Here is a 24,147-nt window from a genome sequence, read left to right as displayed (position 1 = left end):
CGTTGTATATTTTTTACTTCATATTATTATAGCTCGTATCAAGGCGAATTCAACGATCTATTATACCATGACCTTCGGACGATTTTGAAAAAAAAATAAAGTGATACTCCTTTAGATAGTCCAATGTAAATTAGTACAATGTGAACTAAAACAGTTTTCAACGAAAACATATAAAACCATCTAATGATTGGGCTATATTTTTATAAGTTTGGGATAGCACATACATTGCTCAAACTTATGAATTGTAATAAGTAAGTATAATTGGCGTAATAAGTGAGAAAAGCCCGAAAAAAGTAAGTCATAATTTTTTTCCTATGTAAGTACAATCGATCATGAAAATATTGAAACACTAATATACCGAAACAATAAATTAACCAATGTTATTGAAATTTTCAGCATGCATGTAAGTTACCAAGAATTACGAACTGCAATGTTTAAAATTAAATTGTTCACTCAAATAAAAAAGATAAAAGATATGGAATTTATTTTAATGTTTTGCTATTTCGACCAATTTTAATTTGCGCAACAATATTTTCGTTGATTCTTTAAAAAACTAGACCTACATTTAGAAATTTTTAATGTTTTAAAGATTTAAAAAATAATTACTACATTTTTTTACTTTAAATAAGTTTCGATCATGCTATAATTTATTTTCGACAATTACATAATCGATTTGCTCTTATATTCTTTCGACTCAACGGACCATCAAATCGACTTTGTTACATATCTTCAGCTTCCTTTTTCTGTATTGTGACTATTTTTTACGAATGAATATTCAAAAATAATAAAACTATTTGCTTTTACGAACAGGCAAATATTAAATACATCTAACTATATTAAAGTTTACAATACTATATAAAATTTCCAATTCCAGATATAACAAATTCATGATTACTGTAGGTATATTTCCTATAAAAATTTGTAACGTATCGTGGCAATATTATTCTGGTATAGCTTTGTCAACAATTACTTTAAGCTTGTTAAATGGTAAACCGTGTGCTATCACGATTTTCCACGGCTACACTATTCCATATGTTTCTCATTCGCGCCAAAAAATGAATGTGGAATGTTAATAATAATCAGTATAATCGTGCAAATGCCTCGCGTAACGCATCAGTAAGAAAAGCTTTCACCATGTCCAATTTCAGTTCTGTCATGTTCATGAATATTAACACGCGATAGAATCACGCGACTTTGGCACGGGGCACCATGAATACAGGCCCGGTTCTACATAGCGGAGTGATCATCGGATTCTCCATCACGTGCGACTGATCATGCCACTTGCGGATACGGCCCTGAGTGCCGGCAGGTTTGTTAGCCGGCGCGGAACGCAGCGGCGCTGCATTTCAGGATCCGTCGTCGACGGCGTCATCGTTGTCGTGGTTGTGCGAATTCGACGCGTTCTAACGATCATTCCCTCGAGGGAGTGAAATCGAGCGGAGCATAGCGGACCCGTGTCTCCTCGACGTCGGTGCGTTAATGCTGTGCGCCCGAGTCACGACAAACGTTACGGTGGTGTGCGCGCGCGTATCCAATTTATTCGATTCTATGATCGTTGACAATGACCATGCCGGTGGAGGATTACTACGACGGTTCCCGTATCTTTTCCTGGTTAGCGGACATCGTCAATATACCGATCGACCAGGTGAGAACTGCACCCTGACGTTTCGGTTATACGTATATTATTCCTTTGATCGGTTCGCCCCCAAAAATTTTTGTCCGGCGACCGCCGAAAAGGAGGGCGCATCGATCGAAACTTAGATTAAGCCGTGGATCTCCCCACAGCGTTCCTATTAAAGTATCCTGGCGATTCGGCTCACGTTTAATACTGCCTTTTATTTCCTTGTGACAGCAGTCAAGGTTAAGGCTCGCTGCGCTTCCACACCGCGCGTTGTTTCGCAAGCCCTATGGTCGTGAACTTTCCGACGAGTTTCTCCCGCAAGTGACCGCGACACAGACGATGTTAGGGCGTTCGGAAACTGTCACGGTGGAGAGAACGATATGACAATTTGTTTTACTCGGGGATTTAAATGGTTAACCCGTATATTGGAACGTTCGGTGTGTGCGCGCGTTTGTGTTGCAACTTGTGCTACGGTATTCGCGCGTGGGACAGATATAAACATCGTCATTGAAATCTCATTCGCGTAGTCTACACATTGTTCTCCTACCAGCATCATTAGATCATAAACGCGATTCTGATTCATCACAATTTCGGCCGTATACGAACTGTGACGCTGCTTCGTAGGCGCCGCGCTTGTTAACCCTTTACAGGCGAGTATGTTTAAAGAACTGGAGAATTAGATTGCACACGAAAAGTATAAATGAAAGGAAAAATTGTCACAATATATCCTGATCTTTTGTTACGTATTATGTCATTAAGTATGAGATGCATTGATTTTATAGTAAAATTATAAAGTGTGCATTTCATACTTAATGATCACTGAATACATGATAAAATTATATGATTGTAACTTCTAGAATATAACGTATAGTCCTGATGCTGTTGATATTCGTCCTCAAATGGTTAAAGATCGATATCATAGCGTGGCCCTTTATCTAGGACTTTATTCACGTAAGACCGATAATTATTTTACGCAACGCCACTGTTTATTTTGCGCGTTGTATGGATTCAAACAATCGTATCGCGAACTATCGAGTTTATCGGTTTAAGATGAATTCGTCAAAATCCGTTTTTATTATATCAATGGCGTGCTTCTAAGTAGATAATCTTATCGAAGTAATAATCCCCTTCCATGCTCAATGAAACGTGCGTTTATACAAAGGACGTCTTTAACTGGCGTGATTTCAATAGTTCTTTTGATTTCAAGAAAATTCGAATATTTCGTCAATAATGCCTGAACTTAACTAACCGTTTGTACGTACAAAATTCCATTGAATAGAAAGATATTTAATGATATCTTGGCAATCGAACTGTTGGTAACGATAGATGTGTATCGGGACGAGATATGATAACCGCTACGAGGTACTAGTGTAGTTGGTATCGTTTGGCGGATACACGTATGAAATTCGTAAAACCGGTAATCGTATCTGCGTAAATAGGTATGAGTCTGCTGGAAATAGAATGACCGGTGAGCGCATTGGGCGATCATTTCAGCTGTACACGCATACGTATAGGACACATCCGATGCAACAGTTGGGAAAACGCGGGCACAACGTGGGCTGGTTCCGCGTGAGTAGCCGGTGTTTACGATGAATGTTTTTTACGCGGATAGGAGAAGATCTACTATTAACCTCCCGGCATTAGTATTCGTAGAGAAGTTGGACATAAATATTCGTAGGATCGCCAGTCATGCTCGTGTCGTAAAAACTACTATTCGTGGTTCCCATATTTGTATTATGCTCGTATGTTTCGCACTATTTGTTGGCAATTCACGAATCAAAGAATTTTACGGATCGTTCGTATCTGTTGACAATGTGCCGATAATATGTTCAGATTTTTATTATCTTTTTACTTCAACCTTAATTCAACGTGCTCGCGCGATACCTTTTTAAGTTATCTACGTTTGTTTATATTGCTGCTACGAAACTGAAAACATTAATACGCCGGTATCAGAAACGTATTCAAGATATTAGGTTTATCTAACGCTGCACAAAGTAAATAACAGATTATTATTTAGTTTAACAAGTGGCGATTTCAGTTGAAATTGCGATCGGATATGCATAACTCGCGGGTAGATCTGACAATTGCATAAGTTTGAATACAATGACTGCATAGATTTGGCATAAGCTACTACGGGGCCGGTATTGTTCACGCATAAAAAAGGAATGTATCGTAAACAATGACAATACGGAAGTTGACAAAATTAATTTCGGGATCATACTACTTTGAATATTACGTAATAGTAATAACTAATCGAAAATCGTAGAACAACTGGAAGAAAAGCATTTGCAAATAAAACGAGCGGTAAAATTATCCATGTACGTGTCGTAAGTACCGCGCATAATTAAAATGAAAATAAGCTACAACATTTTTTAAAACTTGCATTTGTAAATCGATGCCTTTTGTCGGAAAACATGAATATTTCGTCGCTCATTCTTTAAAACAGTATATCCTTTAGCTTAACCGCTGGAATCAATTCAACATTTAAATGAACACTATCGTTCGGTTTCTGTACAGTCAAACGTCGATGAGACTGTCAAAAGCTAATGACACCATTTGAATGATAATATATTTAAAAAACCGCTTGTCTATTCACCAAGGTGAATACCGTCGAATAAATCATGTTTACGACCAACGAGATAGTGGCAATTCTTTTAACCGGTTGCGGGGCTGTAATTGCACCCTGAAAATGGGCTGGCATTTACGAGTAACGGGCGCGATTTTGTAACCGCTGAACGGTCCAGTTTTCAACGGAAGCTGTTTCAAACACTTCTTGCGTGCAACCCAATCCTTGCGTTTGGTTGCTTCGTTTTGGAACGAAGTTATAGTTACGGCAATATAATGAAAAAAAGACCGTGAACCGTGCCGCTCTACGATGATGGAATTAATTATGCTTAAACGATTCCCGTTATCAGCCACGGATAATCGTTATCTGTATCGCAATTAAAATTCGGCTTAAACTAGTTTAATCACCAACTGCCGAGTCAGATCTTTATGTAACAATACAGCGGACCGCGATGAGAACACCTACTCACATAAAATGAGTATCGTTCGCGTTCCGCGACAAAGAAAACATCGACGAAAGTGTCGCTGATTTCGGAGAAGTTATCGCGACTCCGGCCCCCTTTTTATTTATAATCGTTTTCTGTTTTGCCGCCTTAAATGAACGCAAGTTGATAGTCTTTAACTCGGTCGAGGGTACGATCTTCCTTTTTGCAACATGCGCCACTTCTTTCAAAACAACGTCATGCACGAACGTGATGTTCTCAACGCTTCGCGTTTGCAAAGGTAAAAGTAATTATAGTAGATCATTTTCTTGTTTCGATCGCAAGCAAATGCAATTCGGTACAGAAATGCACGTCGGTAGGGGATACGTGTATTGTTCGCGTTGCTTGCACTCCTGTCGTTCGAACTACCGCTTCCATCTCCTCTATTGATCCTCTGATAGTCGATACGTTCGCAATTTATTAGTGCGTATGTGGTTTAACCTTACATCAATTCCCCAACATGATCTCCGACATACAAGAACGTTCTCCAACTCTTTTTTTAGCATCTGTAAATACCAGCTTCCGATCTCTGGAGCAACTAGTCCGTGTCATCCTCGTACTCGTGTAAAGACAAAATAATTAATACACGCGACCCTGTTGAGAAAAGTAATAATATGTCGAGCAACCAAATAATGTCCAATTATCCACATAACAATTAAATTTACAGTAATACCGTACGTTTTTTTCTCGATGCCCTATCGAATCGGCGATATAATTCTCCTTATGCACTTTAAAACAAATTTTTTACTGTTTTCTGAATTATCGATGTAAATATGAAAGAAATTTTGGCAATTTAGTGGTAAGCGGCTATTAGAATCCCTAATAGTGGTTAAGCAACATTCCAGGGAATCTAGATACGATTATCTATCGGTCATAAAGGTCCGAAATTCTCGAACGAAAAGAAGCCACGTGCGAAACGTATGTTCAGTGTTATCAATCGGGGGAAAGATAAAAACTGCGTGATTCAAAGTAACGCGAACGTCTCGGACTGACCTCATTTCCAGATCGGTGATTTTAACAGACAGAGTTGTTCGTACAGGGGATACAGAGGAGTCGGTTTCTAGGGTCCCTATGCACGTTGTAATCGAGACGCGTTCGAGGCGCACCGTTCGCAAAGGAATGCATCAGGTGCTAAACTCGTATTGTAACTCGACGAATGCGTAACAAAAATCCCGTTGCCCTCTATTTTCGAGAGCCGGCGCGACTAGGTTACCGTTTCGTTTTTCTGGACTTTTTAAATTATCGACGGAAAAAAGCGGCCGGACGAGATCCGCGGTCCGTTACTCGACCACTAGAATTATAATAGGCAGGTAGAAAAACCGATTGGCCGACCCGAACTCTGACACCTGCGATTAATATGTCAACGTTACAGCCTTATTGGAAAACGATCAAATCTGCGGTAATCACGTAAACGTGGCATGGTATCTAATGTCCTATTTTTTTCAAACGCCATGTTTGCCACACGCTTGGGTTTACGATCATTCAAAGCGAACATTCAATAGAGAACAGTGAAAGTTACGTACCCGCCAAGGGGAGAGTCTTAAGTAAACCGTTAAAACAAGAATGTGTTTTACAAGAATTTCTTTTACAACGTAAAATATCAATTCGCACCACTTCCCATGCATATTCTTTAACGTTTCAAGTTATATACATTTTTTCTCTCGTTACGATTTTTCGATATTTACTAAAATAATAAATCTTGCTCTTCGTGAATCTCCCGGTTTCGATCGGCTTGCACTCTACCATATTCCCTATGATCTAAAATAAAAAACAAACGCTTTTTTTCGTAATAAAGCCACGCGTCCTGCGAACCTAAAGCCTGTTTAAACATACTAAAAGATAATACACGGCTCTGAAACCGAGAAGCCATTTTTATTAAGATAAAAATTTTACACAATGATCTATTGTACGTATTATTACGTGTACGTTAAAGTTATACGAAAGCATGACGAAGTGTTACGAAAAGTTTCATCAGTGTTTTGCTGCAAAGCTCTACAATACCACTGTAATCTCTTCTTCGCAACCTTTCGGAGTTCAGAAATTTTTGTATCGGATCGATACCAAGCTCGGTAGGGCCACGAACGCGTAAAGTTTGAAGCCGTGCGATTATAGATAACTACAGTTGTTCTAATCTTGTACGTAATCTGACGATTAATTTTATAATACCTGCGGTTTCGAAAAGGTCAGTTTTTTTCAGGGACAGTTTATTTTATGTTCGCTGAAGTGCTAAAAATTGTTCGAAGTAATTATTCGCGCGAGGAACGATCATTTTTCCACCGTTCGTCGAGTTGTTCAAGAGCGACACGCGATACAAAAAAAAAAAAAGGTTTTGCAAGTTAGAGACACAGACTAATTTAACGGAACTAATCGTTCGCCAAAGAAATATGAAGCGACTTGTACGATTCGAGTTCTGCATTACGTATGATCTTGGCGACTTCATTCTCGGAAGTAATTGAAATCATGGTGCTCGTACCACGCCCACTTTAGAAATGACTAGAGATCGAAGTGAGGTGAGCAATACTTTGGAGCCGGGGTGTCGTAACACTTTAACTGTCAGCTCAACAGCCTTGAAAAATTCCATAAATTTTTAGTACTGTGGCACCTAAATTATTTGAACCTTTCAGAGACCTCTATGGCCCATACGTTTCACGTGTGGGCAGTTTTAATCCATGACCTTGGATTTATCCTTCGAAATATTCTACAAAATATAAGTGATTCACAATGTGGTAAAAACATATACTACCATAATTAATAGAGTCCACAGAATCGTTCTATGCGAAACCATTGCTTAAGAACACTTTTCGTGTTCGTCCATTCTGCATCATGGTCCCAAAAATCACCTACCGATTACCAAATCGCGAAATTATTATCGAACATTGTTGTTAAATATAGTCTTACAGTGCACGGTGCACATAAAAGAAAAATCGCGTCGCAGATATGACGGAACCTTTTTGCTTTGGCACTCCGTCTTCGAAGGAGAAGATCACTGAATGTCTGCTCCGGTGTACGTGCACTCAAGCTGGCCTCTCTAACGGGTGACGCTATAAATTGCCCGACTTTCTATTTGTTCATACCAGTCGGAGGGATCCGCCGTGTGCAACGGAACAAGCCGGTCCCTCGTTTTCGGGTTTTCGTCTGTTTAACGGAGAAACGATCGAGCCACGACTTTCGCCCGCGGCTTGAATCGCACTCTCCATTTCATTCGTTGCCTCCGCGCGGCAAATATCTCCGCGTAGATTCTCGCCGCTCCGGCCAGTCATCCAGTTATAACCAGCATAGTCATATACCAGCAATACGTTCCTCAGGTATATTTGTCTCGTTGGTCTTTCATGCGGTCGTCCACCACAACGTGCCTTAAAATAGTAGAAACATTTTCACTTTTTTTTTCTTTTTGTACCATCGGCAGTTCGAAAGTACAGTCCCGGCAATAGCTAATTCATAGTGTACACGAGCAAATAGAAGTTTAAATTACTAACTTTCACACGGTAGTAATTCGAAAGCCGGTAGTCCGAAAATATTTCCTAAGGACAAACTTTAGAGCCGCGATATTTCAATTTGAAATTCTAAGATTCCAATGGCCTCGTGTTACCGTTTCCTCGGGTTTTCAAAGTTTGACACTCGAAATAGCAGTCTAATCGAAAGTGATTAAAAAGGGGTATAGTGAAAGATATTTAGCTGAATAATTGTTTAAGTCGACTGTGAAAAAACGCGAGCTTGATGAAAGTGTCTTCTCTGTTTTAATAATTTGAAAGAGTTAAGCATGATACAAAAATATTCTCAGATTCGTCTAATGTTTTTACAGTTTTGTATTTCACCTAGTCATCTTTGTCATAAATGTGTAAAAACCGCAGTCCACTGGTTACTCAACTAAAGATCTGCATGTAACATTCTCTTATGTGTAGATGATTTTTCTAACACCGAGAACAACGGGAAAAGTGATTTCATCAGCTATAAATAGACCGCCGATTTTACACATTTGTCACAAGGGAAGCGTGTGTATTATGAATCAGAAAGAGTCGCAGACACTTTATTTGATTTTTGAGTCAATGAAATATTTCGAAGGAAGATTAAATCTTTCTTTAACAGTAGTTTCACGAAATTTCGATTTGTATAAAGTACAGTGCTAATTGATCTAAACGCTTGCGGGATATTATAAATGCATAGTCTCAAAGAAACGTAAATTTAGAATGTTTCATAATTTCCTTAAACAATGTTCAGCAAGAATTTAGAAGCCAGTAATAATAATATGCTGAATAAACTGTCCTGTTTAAAGTATGAATACATAAATAATTAACTTCACTGTATAAAATACTATTTTTACACGACCTTAGAAATATCAATAGATAGGTTAATCGTCGTTTGTATTATAATATCAATAATTATGCTGAAGTATTGTATGTATATGAACGGTATAACATGTGACATTACGGCAGGTCATTGTCGTACAGTGTCACGTCATTTCGCGTAATCAGGAATTATGTGTCGAGCGCGGCGTCCGAGACGATGCAGCGATTAATCGCAGCGCGATTAGTTTTGTAAACTAACTTAATTTATGGAAGAAAAAGTGGACGCGTTGGGCATAGGTCGCACACAGCGTGAAGCTGCGAGTAAATGCGTAGAGATCATTGGCCTCTGTGGGCCGACTATCGTGTCAAATGACTAGCTCATCCTGATCCCTCGCTGCGAAACACATCGATATTGATACGAGATTATTTAGGGGGCGATGCGTGTTAAATGTACAGCTACTATTAATTGACAATCAACGGGTTTTTCTCCGCACGAGAATTCGCATGATTGATAGATTAAATTGTGCTCCCCTAAATAAATGATAACTAGACTGCGAGTCTTTATACACTTATGACACGCGAAAATTTCTAAAGGGTAAGAAAACGTGAGCATTAAATAACATTGAAAGTATCTTATCTTTACCTCAACGAACATTTAAGTTAGCGAAAAATTTGTTTCACCATATTTCGCGCAAGAATGAAAATTATTATCTACCTTATTAACGCTCATCTACCTTTACAATTCGAAAAATTACCAAGTACAGCGGGCTAAAATGTATTTCATAAATTTCCGTAATAGCTTTAGATAGAAACGTTGAAAAAATAACATCTTCTAATTCTCTTAACAGGCCAACAAATTGCTATGTTTGAACATAATTTTGTAGTCATTGTCCAGTAAAATAATCGCTCTTCGGCATTGGTGGTCGACTGGTTCCAACATAATCAGGCGACACGGGGCGATATTTTTGGCATCCAATGGGTTCACGTTCATCGATATACATAGACATAGGTAGCTTAGTAAACACATGTTTGGAGTTGTTTTATTTTTAATATATAAACACACCTTTCCCACGGAACGTGTTACTTTCGCGGTGTCGTCGACGCGAGAAAAAGCGGATTTCCTCGAGACGCTAAGAATTGACTTTGCGTTTCGATAATCAATAGGCAATTTTTAAGAATTTCAATAGGCCGAGTTTGAAAATCAAGAAGAATCTTTCCTGCTTTCTAAAAGGCAAAGTTATATTTTTAATAAAAATGTTTAGTTGTGTTTTGTGCAAAGTTCAAAACGAGTGAGTTTCTTTGGAACGTTCTTAACATATAAAATTTATTTTAAATATGTATAAGTAATCATGATTGAGATATAAGCTGCTCAATCATTCGCTGACGCGTTCTATAGCCGGAGGAAACATACGAAACGCTTATTAAAATCTATTTTTAGAGCTCTAATTATTAAAAGACAAATCTTCGTCGATATTGTGTGCATCGAAGTACACAGCTTCGTTTGAAAAGTAGTATGAGAACAAACGAAGCAGAAATAACGAAAGGAGGAACACGATATAGTTGAGTAATTATAGTAATGCGCTACTATATGTATTGGAATTTTCTCGGTTATGTGTGCAGCTATGTGGACCGTTAGAAGAAAGTGACCGAGCTGTGGGAATTCAACACTTTTACTCAGTATACCTTGCCTCTGGCTATACGCATACGCCTCTTTTGCGCCAGTACCTCAGAATAATCTCAGGATATGTATAGACATCCTGTGTAATGGGACTTTACGAAGAGTTTAATGTCACACCTCCACTATTTTTAAATGTCATACGCGTTATTATCGATGACACGCGAGTTCAATCAGGAGTTCGAGAATTTTATTCGTATCATTAGAGGAATAAAATTTTATTCGTATCATTAGAGGAATAAAATTTTAATCATAAAATGCCCAACTCTGGACGTACAATCTCTGGATGAACGTAACGATTTTTGGACAGTGATTGTTCTTGAAATACCTATTAACTAATACTTTTTAACTCTGATTAATAAATAACATTCTTATAAAATGTTCGTTTTATATTAGAATATAATTATACTGATTATACGAATTTCGAGGTAACACACTTTAAAAAATCATTAAGTCACCCGGGAATTGTGTAAACGGGAGTTGCATTAATTCATATTTACCGTTTGTACTTTCCAATTAGCACGCATTTCATTAACGTGTACAGAATTCAACCGTCATTCGACAGCTAATTTCACTTGTATATTGTTTCTTCGACACTGATTTTTTTTCTACAGACTAAAGAAATGACAAATTAGTTCAGATCTGCAAAATTGCTGTTCTTGCGAATAAGTTTCGCAAGTTGCAGATATTATGATTCAGCAATCGTTGGAATCTGCTTATTTAATTCTGAACTCGCATCGTTCGATCGGAAAATTATAAGTGGCTGGGAGAATTAAATAAACATTGTTATTGTATGAATAAGTTATGTATGAATAGCAGCGATGTCATGCGACTGAATTTATGTCATAGGTCATTAGTTGACTATACTATTAGAATAGCGTGTACTAGAGCGACAGGTCGTTCGCACCAGTATCGGTAATACAGAACGGTTAACAGAAAATCCCATTACACAACAAATCTCCACTGTACCCAAAGTTTGTGTAACCAATGATAATGCTACATTGATCCGCGTGAAAACCGCGAGATGTCGTGCTTTCGCCTCACCGCGAAAGTGCATTCTATGCAACTTTCTGCAATAACAGACCTGTATTTCATAATTCGTTATCTTTTATTTCTTTTTTATCGATTGGAAAGACACAGTGGTTTTATGTTTTAAACCGTCACGTGTTTAATTTTTGTTTTCTGCTTAAGCTTTCCTGCTTTTAAAATAGTTTCTTTACACGTTCATATTAAAGTCCAATTTTATGCTTGCTGAATGACTTATTTTTAGAGACTTTGTAATACTAATAAGTGATTAGTAGTAAATATAGATTTTTATTAAAAAGTGGGTCAGTGTATAATTTAGAAACTAAAAATGCAACGTATTTAATTTGAATGAGATTTGACTATTTTTAAGTGTATTAATAACAGGTAATAACAAGTAATAGCGAATTAAACTAAACTTTTGAGTAAAGTTCGTAATCGAAAGCTTCGATCGCGAAGCTATAGTGACTAGTTATCGACCTGATTTGAATTGCGTAAATAATGACACACAACTTCGAAATCTCTCTGACTGCATCGATACCGATAGGTACATTCCAAATTATCGGTATCCATGTATAAATTATATCGCAATAGGTTAAGGCAACGTTTTATGGTTGCATGCGATGCCAATAACCTTGTCTCCAGTGCATGTAATTAGTATTTTAGTATTTTCATAACATGGCAATGCTAATGATGCCGTTATTATCCAATGCTTTATTATCCAATTCTGAATTGAATGAAAGCTTTACATATAATTATAGAAGAACCTCTTACATTTAAATTTATTAAGCATGTCAGTTAATCGTACTATACGTATCAGCATAAAGCGATACATTCTGAAGTTCCCTGCGTCATCGTTAAATAAAATATCAAATTAATTGATTTTGAAGATTTATTAAAATCTTCGGTTTTCTTCCATTCTTCCATAGATTAATAAATTCCAAAATTAATATGGCCGATTTTATAATAAAAAAGTCAAGTAGTAATGTAGATTAGTGTGTTAAACTTTCTATTCGATGTTCCTCTCGCACAGTGAAAGTGTTTTACGGAGTCACTGGGCTTAAATAGACCTTTCTTTAATTCTAGTTAGAAATGATATAAAAAACGATGCTTGCCGTGTGATAACGCGCACTATAATCAGCGCATAGTTCGCTCTCAATAACCATTTAATCATGAAAGCGCTCCAACATCCACAAAGGGAAACGTGCACGCGATTACAAGATCAATCACGTGACTAATTTTTTCGCTGATCAACGTTATCACATTTCGCTAACTACGAGCAAGCTATCTTTACGATTAGCGATTGTATTATTATATTCGCTGATCGACCGCAGGAATTTCCGGGTAAATGATCTCGCGAGGAAATTTCTTTCTGATAAGGCAACCCCGCGGATAATTGTGTTATCGCGACAAGCATCGTTTCGCAATATGTTTAAAATGCCATATTCAACTGTATTAAATATTGCTAAGTTTCCCGAGTTAGAATTCCCATGTAATATTAAATAACATTGAAATGTACGTAATCGATCGTGTCGTATATGTTTCCGCATGTCTCAACAAATTGTAATGCCTGTAATAATGCACGCTAAGCGACGATATAAATATAATAAATACAATAAAAAGATGTTTCGATTAAGTTTGCAATTTTTATATTATTCCTCTCTAAGCTTCCTTTACCTGTTGCGTCAAAAGTGCAAATAAATTAAATATAGTATTAATATATACGTAAAACATACTGTATCAATTAATAAAAATAACCATGTAAAAATGTTGTGCGTGAAATTAGCGTAGAAGTTTGCGTTTATATTCTAATAAATCGTCCATTAAATCAGTAAAATATTATTATCAACAACTGCGCTATGTACAAGTGGCGTTTTACATGATCGTGCGTTCAAATCACTGCTCTGTCAATTACAGTTCCAGGCTTCCATACATATGTACAACACCTGGTTATTAATCATGTGATGTAAGCCTGACTCTTATGCATAGTAACACGTAAAACAATTTTTTCCAGTAAATAGTAACATGTAAAACAATTTTTTCCAGCTGTGTCCTCGAATCCGCTGTAATGCTTCGCTGTTTTGTTATAGAACATGTATCTTTTTCTTTTACTTAACATAACGAAACCAGAAATTAATGAGTCGTAAATACTTGATGATACACAGTTCGTAATTTATGATGTTAGCCATTTAAGTACACGTAATTTTTCTAAAGCAGCATTCAAATGTTTCCGCTCTATTAACACTAAATTTACCGTCGGTAGTCGTTTTAATGGTTCGACGTTTCTGTCATTAAAATTGTTCGTCACGAAGTGCTCTTCGTGGTAAACAAGTTAACTACGTTATTTTTTATGAAGCAACACATTTTAGGTGTTTTTAGTGCTCGGTTAGTTTAACCTCTTAGGCACGACGCGCCACTATAGTGGCTTTCATGAATGTTTCGTGCTTCACTCAATTGTTTTATTAATTATTAAAGTAAACGATTAAAGTGGATGTGTGTATGTACAATACACTAAGAAAAAAAAAAAAATATATATATAGCTATACGGACAAAATATATATTAAGAAAAATGGTAATTTAGTTATGAAAACTTTATTTGCGCAAAATCCAGCCGTGCCTAAGAGGTTAATATTAAACCGCAATCGATTCGTCGCAGTTTTATATATATTGTCGAATCATTGAAGAACGTGGTCTGACGTCGTTTCACGACGACGGACGTGAATTTAGGATCCAAGACTATCGACGAGTTTGTTGCTACGACCGGTTCTAGCCTGTTAAGACAATACACGGTCGAAATTAACGTAACGGTACTGGATTGTACGCAGCTCTTATAAATAAAGTCTTAGTCTCTTCAGCCGCATTCTTTAGGCGTAACAGTTACTTGAATGACGCAACGGTAACAGGGTTTTCTTGTCGAGTACGTACCTCGAACAATTAAACATCTTTTTACTCCTATTAACATAGTCTGCTACGTAGGCCAAGTCTTGGTGAACACTGTCTAACAAGTTGGAAACTCCGTGTACCGGAATTACAGTGACTTCAACGAGGTTTTACCCTACACAGTTGGCGATGGTTTTCTGACAGAATAACTGAATTATTTTACATTGTTCTAATTGTTATTTATTTCTAAGTTTTAAGTATATGATTCTCGTATTTTTCTTAATCTGTCGAGACTTATTATTTAAATTACAATTGTGACAGATTTATTTTTTTCGAATTATAAATTTGGACGACCAAACATCCGAGTAATAAGCAAATTGCAAATTCTTATATCGAATCCTATGCAAAGTAAATTGTTTGCTTTATAAACATAATTGAAATTACTTATCGAATTAACTGAAATTACTTATCGAATTAAGTGTGAAACTAAATTATAAATAAAAATTGAACACTTTACTTTATTACCGGATGTCTAAATCATTATAGTTTCCGAACAATTCCTTTCAAAATTTCTATCGTAGTCCTCGAAGAAATAATAACCGTTCTAATACAATAGTGCTAACTACACGATAAAATAAATGCAACAGTTGCTAATACATAGCCTCTTAACAATAAATGCAGTACCTGACATACGACGATGTTATAAATAAAACGAAGAATTAATCGAGACCCGATACATTCTTCCGAGGGAATTTAGCCAATGCGCGACAATGGATTCCCAGTCAAAAAACAAAACGTAGTTTCAATTCGAGTATTCAAATGTAGAATAGCCTGCGAGCGTAAATTCAGCTTTCTCTCCTGCCCGATCTTGCGATCGAGTTAAAGGTGATTATCCACTTAACGGGCGCGTTCTCCGGGCATCTAAGTGGACCATCAGCGTGTCCCTAGGGGTCCCTAGTATTGTTCCTGGCTCTCCACCTCGAAATCGGCGTCTCGCCTGAATCTGAATCCAGCGCCGATCCCGAAAGTCGGCGACGGTCTGCCGTTCATGCCGCGTTCGGCTTGGCCGAACCCGTTGATGAACCCGTTTCGGAAGTTACGCTCGGCCTTGATGCCAATGTGCGGTTGCACCGGTTGTCCTGGACGAACGTTCACACCCCCGAAAGCGGACGCGCTGGCGCCGTTCCTTTCGTAGAATCGATGATTGTAATCAATGTTCACAGATGGTCGACGGTCCGGGCCGCTCAACGGTTTCACTGCTTCGACCTGGACCGATCCCCGTTTATCGGATTGCCGTCTGAAGCGGGTCGGGATCTGGAACAGATAGTTCATTTTATTGCAAAATGCCGGTGGGAAATTGCGTTTCTCGCGGTAGCCTGCCGTTGCCGGCTTGATTCGAAATGAGAGCTCGCAAAGGACCGAATTTAAATAAGATTGCGAGCGAGCGTGTGCTTGAAAAGACCAACTGGATAGCAAGATTCTCTCGCGGTCTCGCTTGTGCTTTTGAACTTAGTAGAACACATTTAATTATTCGTCGTAATATGCGATAACTATTTAATTGACCCTTCGCTATAGCTTGACAAGTCTGATTAGTGAGAAAGACTTTCGGTAGTAACTTTTTAAGTATGAATGTCAATCCATTCTTTGAAGCCTATTGTAGATGTCTAAGCAAAAGATAGACAACAGATTTGAACCTATTTGATCTTCTCAATAAAAATTAAATTCTACTGTTCTTATGTATCCATAATAGAGAATCGAGCTAGCATTAAAATCAAGATATGAATAAAATTCGAATTAGAAAAGTCACAGGTACTCACGTAGGGCTCCTCAATCGCTTCCATATAAGTTTCCTGTTCAGCTTGGGCAGCGGCGTAAGCGACTGCACAGACGGCGACCAGTGCAAGGTAGATGAACTTCATGTTGATTGCGTTTGTCGGTCTTCTTCGATCAGTTGAGGAAATGATTCCTGATGTACTCGAGTCGAGCTGAGTGAACTGTATGCTCCATGCTGCATCGACTCGGGTTTATATACGGGATCTCGTCTCGAGGGGGTTCATTGTTTATTTTCTTTTGTGACATTTTCGTCGGGGGATCACCGGCGTCTCCTTATCTTTTTCCCTTGCGATCGAGCTCCGGTTCACCGGGGGAAACCCGCGTCAGAGATCATCGCGTGCGACCCGCGTCCACGCGTACGCGCGGCTCTCAGCGCTACACGTGATTGGTCTGCAACTAATTGCGGCGGACCTTCAACTGGATCGCGTTGTCTATATTCGCTCTGTTCGATAGCTAGAACGATACGTCCAGTGAAATTGTTCAACATCTTCGAATGAAATTAACAATTGGATAAGGGTTTTATAAACCCTTGATTTAGTACTTTGTAAATAAAAATATTAAATAGCGTTCTTCGTTTTCTCGTGAAAGAACGAGCCAATTTTTCGAATGATCCAACAATAGTACTTAATAGTATTTACTTAATAGCGCTTACTATAGCTAGGTTTTTATTTGAATTTAAACATATATAGCTCTTACTTGTGATAACTTTTTTTTTATCGAGCCTGATCCAAAACGATCTATTATCGTATTAGTATGTGTTAAATAATACTTCTCGATTACTGTGCTACATCAGAAACAGCTTCGAGCATTTTGTTTACAATAATATCACGCTGAATATTGTGCAATTTTGGAGTAAAAAATTGTCAGAAAGAATGTCCGATTTCTCAATTGTTTTTTAAGGAGTCAGTGAAAAGAATATCTTTGAATACTGCAATATAATAAAATGTTTTTAAGCTAATTACACTTTCGTGAACAAAACGCAGCAAGGTAACCGAGACGGTAATTATCACCTGCGGATTGGTTGCTTATTTGGGAAAAAAGGTGTTCATTTGCTCGTTGAGTAGAACGCATTATGAGCAACGCCGAGAAACAATGACGATGACGGTAGTATTTACACGTATTCTCTTCCACACCGTCCTTCGTAGTACGGCTTGAGCAACACACACACACACGCACACACCAGTTCCTTCATTCCTTGCAGTTGTCGGGGATCCCCAGGGGTGCAGGATTCCCCGGTACTTTTATTTGTCTCAGCAACCGTGTCCGCGCATCTCGTTCGAGGAACGTGTCACACCATTCGTCGTTCATTATGCACCCACGTAGATAACGATTAAAATCGCATCAGCGAATCTGCGAACAACCTCTGTCATTCGTATGCTGATTAATCTCGTTCTTCCCGGTGGTTCCCCGGAGTAATAAACTGTTGATAAACAAAGCAAAATATAGCTGGCCTCGGCTTTCGCCAGCTGTTCGATTCCGAGCGCCGCGAGATGGTAAACAAACGTAATTCGTGCACGGTTGATCTTTTCCTCGATCCGTCAATGTAAATGGCGATTTAAGTGGGCACAGTTTTACGCGACCAATTTACACCCAATTTGACATTCGCGATTTCGATTTGATGCGTTTTCTATTTTTAGACGGAGGCTCTGTTTACGATGGACGATCTCTATGATATAATAAAAGAAGAATAAGGTTTCTTAAATAACCTTTACAGCCTTGTTTACTGTCACATCTTGTTTAAGAAAAGGATTTAAAGAAAAGGTTTTGGAGGACGTTTGCCTTGTCAGCATTGTGTCAACTTAACGCGGGCCAATTTGGGCGATACGACGAATCGTTATAGAAATACGACTTTTTAGTCAGTCAGTTATAAGACTGAATGTTTACACAACAGTTTCATTGCCATCAATTACTACTGTTCACGGTATTCAATACTCGAGGCATTTGATAAGGTCAATGGGATCTGTCACGTTACGGGTTAAAGGTTCCTTCAAAAAATGATCCCATTCGTGTTCCTTCGGCACGACACGTACCCTTTCGATTAAGATCGCAAAACTGATTGTTGCGATTGATGTGACCTTGCAGGAAACATTGTAGACGCCGAAAGTCAAATGTCTCAGAAGAGAGAACAAAATTCTTTTATATTACTTTATCAGCGAATTTCAATATTCTTTACTCTTTGTATCGACACGATTTAAATTCGTGAGGAGGAAGTTGTGTTTGTAGGAAATTTTGCGTGGGCAACAATATATTTTTCTTATTTTCTAGAATGATATATGTCACAGTAAACTATTACAAACGTTTTGTTTCAATATTACAAGAATATATGTTATTATCACAAGTCATTGTAAATTAATATTTAGCTTAATAATATTTAGCCGAATTAAAATTGTTCAGCATTAACAAGTACAATAATTATGTATGGGAATTATTTAATCTTTACGCTCAGAATGTTCGATATTAATAAATGCAAGAAATCTTGTATTTGCAAACAGTTTGATTCTCGGTAAAACCTTCTCCGTTTTCCATCTTTTTTTCGACTTCATTGAGATTTTTATAACAACGTAACCATCGCGACCATCGTGTTTCTGTTTCAGGTGAACTTCGTGCTGACGCAGATCACAGCACTGGTCCTAGCCGGAGTATTGAGAACGTTCCTTAGCCCAAACACAGTCACAGCAGCCACCAGACATGTCTTCGGTCTCGTCATCGGTCTCACGCTCGGTTACTTCTCCTTCGGCAGGTGAGACGATCGAACGTTGACGTGAACGTCGAAAATCGCCTAATTGACCGTGGAAAATCTTGTTCCCGGACATTAACGAAACCGGACTCGTTTTCTCTAAAGGAAGTCGTATATTTCCAGGCAGGCGATACATCTTGCAGGCCTTCCCGCATTATGTTACATAGCGATGCGCACGCTGAATCCTCGCATCATACAAAGGCAAGTTACACGCATTAATTATTGCAAAAGATTTTGGCAAATTTATCGTCTATATATATATATCTATATAATATCTACAGTATCAGTACATACAATTTTAAAATTATTATAATCATAGTCAAAATACAATATCAAAAATATGCAGCACTTAAAAAACAATCACGATCCGTGCGAAAATTTATAAAGTAGGCCAGCAAATTGTCAATAATAAGCTAGAATCTACAATCGGATTATTCGTGTTGCACGTAATTGCATCGATACCGCAACACCGTGATGCAATCTCTCGCGTGTTGCATTTACGGTATTCTTACGATCGACGATCGTTCTTTGAACTTACTAAAAATTAACTCACATTTTCAAAAAACGTTTCAGGGCTGTACTGACGACTGCACTATTCTATTTATCGTGCGTGCATTACCATCGACAGATGTACAATTATGGCTCGTACACTCTTGATATCACTGGTAAGTACGCGTGCACTGCATCCGGATGATCGTCACGCGAGAATTCAATTTCATTTACCGCGTGAAGTATCAAGTGACGACAGTCGGACATTTAATCCAGCCTCCGATTTGATACCATAGAATGAGACGTGTAAACATTGTTAGGACAAGGGCAAGGACGATACGAGCGCTTTTGATGCTTCACATTTCACGACACCTGCTAGTACAAACTGCATTTAAATTTATGCTGACACCTTGCTGCAGCTCTATTACAATTGGTCCGTGAATAGCGAGAAAATGAAATTTATTTGCATTAGTTGTGTAATATACAGCAGCTGTTCATTTATTTCTTTTCTAAGTCATTTTAGCTTAATTCATTTTTAACAAGATTTTAATCATTTCTTTGATAGGACGTAGGCGCGATTGAAAACAATAGCAGAATTTAAATAATCGCAGGATACCAATATTTATTAGGTAATCACAGGATTAACAATCTATTAATTGTCATGTTTCTAATTAAAGATTTGTATGGTCCCACTGTGGCTATTAATGATCTCTAATCAATTCTAACAGCTCGAATATCGACAATTTCATGGTAGATTTTTATGATACATTTTATTACATATTATTTACATACTTATTACTTTGAATCGTGTATTTCCGCAACCTCGCTTGCTTCCTACTGTCTCGAAAACCCGGGGCGCGTTTACGCGTTGCTCAGGCGAATAAAGTTAATAAAGCGGCTTGTAGCTACAGAAGGGTAAATTGTTATAGGACCGCTGATGGTGATAACGCAGAAGGTGACCAGCCTTGCGTATAGTATACACGATGGATTAACGCAAAGCGAGGAGCAGCTCACGCCGTCGCAGCGTCATCAAGCCGTGAAGTGAGTTCGCATGATGATCTTCCACCAGCCGTTCCCTTCCGCAACGCTAAGCGTACGAGGCGTAGAATGATCGTATACGGCCATGCTCCGTCGCCGGTTCGCCGTTTAATCACGCGACTTTCATTCATATTCAAGAACCGGATCGCTCGCCGACGCGCTCGGTGTGACTCACGTTTATCATTTCACGGCATTGTAGGCTACGATAAACGCCATTACGCATGATTTATTTTAGAAAGATGCCCACCACTTTGGAGTACTTTAGCTACGTCTTCCATTTTCAAGCTCTGATGGCCGGCCCGGTGATATTGTACCGCGATTACATGGACTTCATTCAGGGCCACAATCTGACCGGATCCAAGCCCTTAACGGTAAACGCAATTCGATTTATTTTCGTAATGATCGGACTACGGATCTTCGTGCACTTATTGCGTGCGCAGATTTTTCACATTCAAAAAACGTATTAATTAACAAGGTCCTAATAGCGTTTTTATTTTTTTTTTACAATGTTATGAATGACGAAAGGAACGTTCCTTGAATTTAAATTTTATTGTAACGACGTACAAAGTTTGTATAAAGATCCGCAGCCATAAGCGCTTACAATCTGCATTTTAGTCGCAAATGTTTAAAACTTGCAGTCTAGTTTTGTGTACGCATCGTACTTCCTTGTAAACTGATTTGAATTATGAATATTCATTTTTGCACTTGCGCGTAATGCAAATTTCTAACTTTGTAGACGTTTGACGCTTAAATGAGCCGACATAAATTAACATAGCATTATTAGTAAGATAACATGTTCTAATAATGATCTAAGCGGGAAGTATATCAACATTGTGATCAATTTTACGGACATTTTTCAATTTATTTAAAAAACTATACATTATTATCGAAAATTGAGAAATCAAAAGACAAAAATAATTTTTTCAGGGCTGCGACAAGAATTCCGGCCACTACAGCGAAATTGTTCTAGAACCGTCACCGGTTAAGGTCGTAATAAAGAAGGTAGTCGTGAGCATCCTGTGCGCCGCTACGTTCGTGACTTTCATTCCGTCGTACCCGATCCAAAAGCTGAAAGGTTTGAATCCACCGATGCCCGTTTAGTATTCACGCGAGCAGTCCCGTTGTATTTTCTGACAAAGGCTTCTTTTGCTCGCAGATGACGACTTCTTGCAGAACACTACCGTGCTGCAGAAGACATGGTTCCTGATCATGGCGACCATGCTGGTGCGGTTCAAGTATTACCACGCGTGGATCTTTGCCGATGCCATTTGTAATAATTCCGGCCTCGGCTACAACGGACGGAACGAGAAGGGAGAGCCTCAATGGGACCTGTACTCTAATGTGGATGTTTACGGTTTCGAGGTAGCCGCCCTATAATGTGATCGCCTCTTGATATAGCCACGTTATCTAGAATTGTAAATTAACAACTCTTTGAGTGCGAAGCGTTTGATCCAAATAGTCCCTGTCGATGTTACATAATTCCAACTATCCTTTTGGCTGAACATTTTCTTGCGCAGATATATCCAATCACTGTACTCTAGACTTAAGTAATTCAGAAGCCAGTTAATGTAATCCCTAGACCATGAAAATTGAAACACTAAGTCTCTTGAAACCGATAGATGAAGTACTGAAAATTCTGGCAATGAAGAATTTAATAATTATATAATAATTGTCAGACATTAGCAAACGTCTATATCACTCAAAGAGTATAAGTTTTTCAAAACGCTTTAAATGTGTGTTTTAATTTCCAATGTTTTAATTTCCAGTTGTCCCTAAGTTTGAGAGACAGCATCGAACACTGGAACAAGGGAACCAATAGATGGCTCAGATCCACCGTATATGAAAGAGTGAAGCATAATAAAATTTTATACACGTACGCCCTTTCTGCCTTGTGGCATGGGTTTTATCCTGGCTACTACCTGACATTTGCCAACGGCGCCTTTTTCACTGTAGTAGCACGCGTAGTAAGTCATAGAACATTCTAGCACTTTACAACCGTGTGATACACTTATACTAAAAGCAGGACTTAGGATTATGTAAGATCACACGTGTCCGAGTAACTGATAGAGTAACTTGATAAGAACCGAGTAATTTTTGTTGAAACAGGCTCGTCGTAACATACGACCGCACTTTATGGGGTCTAAAAGTAAAAAGTTCCTCTACGATGCGCTTACGTTCACTACAACACGAATCTTAATGGCCTATATGACACTGAGCTTTGTACTCTTGGAGTTTATACCAAGTGTCCGAATGTACCTGTAAGTATCACGTATTCATCGACCTTCTCGTGATTATTAAAAAAGAATTTTAAACGTCGTCTATTATAGCTTGAATAAAAAAAAATTTGTTATATTCTTTCCCCAGGTATTTATATCTATTACCGCATATAGTGAGTATCGCTATACTGTTCATCGCACCTCGTCTTCCGAAGGTTCCAGCGCACAACAAGTCAGCCGACAAAAGTGGCAACGCTACTCAGGAATTAGTTAACGGGACCGCGCGGAAAGCCATGTAGCCGTATTTTCGCTGCGATCGAAAATCGGCGATCACAAGAGAAACACATATTTTTTATGAATGTTTTGACGCCCATGTACACATGCATACGTACGCAAGAGATTTCTCCTACTATACATGTGTACGTATATACATATACATACATTATACGTACAATATATTTATTGTTATAACGTGTTACTGGTACAAAGTCTATGTCGGGAGTGTAAAAAGTCTAATTGTTTTATATAAATATGAGTGAGTATTTTATATATTTATGACCGTCTTGTGCATACGTTGAAGAAACAACCGAGACGTTTCGTTGTTCGACCGTTCAAGACACCAGTACAATGTTGCGGGTTCACCTTCTTATTTGCGCGGAATAGATGGTAATATTCTTTAACATTCGTCGTTTTCGAATCTTTTTTTTCTCTTCGACCGTCTCCCCTTCCAATTTGCGATGTTTAAACTAAGGATACAATTAAATAGAGTGTAACATTGACGTAGGACGCATTACGCAGTTTTGATTCGAAGAGTTTCCATTTACGATTTTACAGTTTTATACTTTTAGTAAACACAATAATACCACTATTCATTTTACACGTGTACGAGTATTTATTTACCGATCCCCAACCGCGTTAACCTCATTGACGTTCATCGACTACATCCAATTACCGAATTACTGCGTTTGAATGCTCAACAACCCGGATTTATTACGTAAGTATTGATACCGATGACGTACATTCTTAAAGCGCGCGTCACATCTCTAGATATCTTTAAGATGGTACAATATATTTCTTATTATAATCATTTAGTTGGTCGCTTAGCAACCAATAAGTCCAATGTATAAATTTGAAAATATTAATGAATAAATTTCAACACTGTTGTCGTATGAAAAACAAAATTGTGATAAATACAATTTATTGTAATTTTATTTAAAATATGAGTATTTCCTTAAATTCAATTATTATTGACATCAAGGTAGATCATATTTCAATTTTTTTTCCTATAAAGATATATTTAAC

The 24,147-nt window shown here is 38.0% G+C and overlaps 2 protein-coding genes across 2 annotated transcripts; one reads left to right on the top strand and one right to left on the bottom strand.

Moving 5' to 3' along the window:
- Positions 1 to 1,337: 1,337 nt before the first annotated feature.
- Positions 1,338 to 23,722, top strand: Oys (lysophospholipid acyltransferase 6). Its single transcript, XM_078196161.1, has 11 exons — positions 1,338 to 1,645; positions 18,960 to 19,105; positions 19,226 to 19,303; positions 19,676 to 19,767; positions 20,521 to 20,632; positions 20,865 to 21,000; positions 21,557 to 21,704; positions 21,786 to 21,991; positions 22,396 to 22,593; positions 22,736 to 22,887; positions 22,994 to 23,722. Exons 1-11 carry the CDS (start codon positions 1,562 to 1,564, stop codon positions 23,142 to 23,144), a joined length of 1,503 nt encoding a protein of 500 aa, XP_078052287.1. The 5' UTR covers positions 1,338 to 1,561; the 3' UTR covers positions 23,145 to 23,722.
- Positions 14,188 to 16,516, bottom strand: LOC144478332 (hymenoptaecin). The gene is made up of 2 exons (XM_078196124.1): positions 16,350 to 16,516; positions 14,188 to 15,846 (listed from the first exon to the last, which is right to left on the bottom strand). Exons 1-2 carry the CDS (start codon positions 16,449 to 16,451, stop codon positions 15,487 to 15,489), a joined length of 462 nt encoding a protein of 153 aa, XP_078052250.1. The 5' UTR covers positions 16,452 to 16,516; the 3' UTR covers positions 14,188 to 15,486.
- Positions 23,723 to 24,147: the final 425 nt, after the last annotated feature.

Source organism: Augochlora pura, chromosome 2, assembly GCF_028453695.1.
Source record: "Augochlora pura isolate Apur16 chromosome 2, APUR_v2.2.1, whole genome shotgun sequence".
NCBI lineage: Eukaryota > Metazoa > Arthropoda > Insecta > Hymenoptera > Halictidae > Augochlora > Augochlora pura.
This window is presented reverse-complemented; position numbering and strand designations above follow the sequence as displayed.

Coding starts and splice junctions, on each gene's coding strand:
- Oys (XM_078196161.1), top strand. CDS start 1,562: ATGACCATGCCGGTGGAGGATTACTACGACGGTTCCCGTATCTTTTCC. Junction 20,633..20,864: donor CAGCGTCATCAAGCCGTGAA/GTGAGTTCGCAT, acceptor GATTTATTTTAG/AAAGATGCCCACCACTTTGG. Junction 21,705..21,785: donor CCCGATCCAAAAGCTGAAAG/GTTTGAATCCAC, acceptor TTTTGCTCGCAG/ATGACGACTTCTTGCAGAAC.
- LOC144478332 (XM_078196124.1), bottom strand. CDS start 16,451: ATGAAGTTCATCTACCTTGCACTGGTCGCCGTCTGTGCAGTCGCTTAC. Junction 15,847..16,349: donor AAGCGATTGAGGAGCCCTAC/GTGAGTACCTGT, acceptor TATCTGTTCCAG/ATCCCGACCCGCTTCAGACG.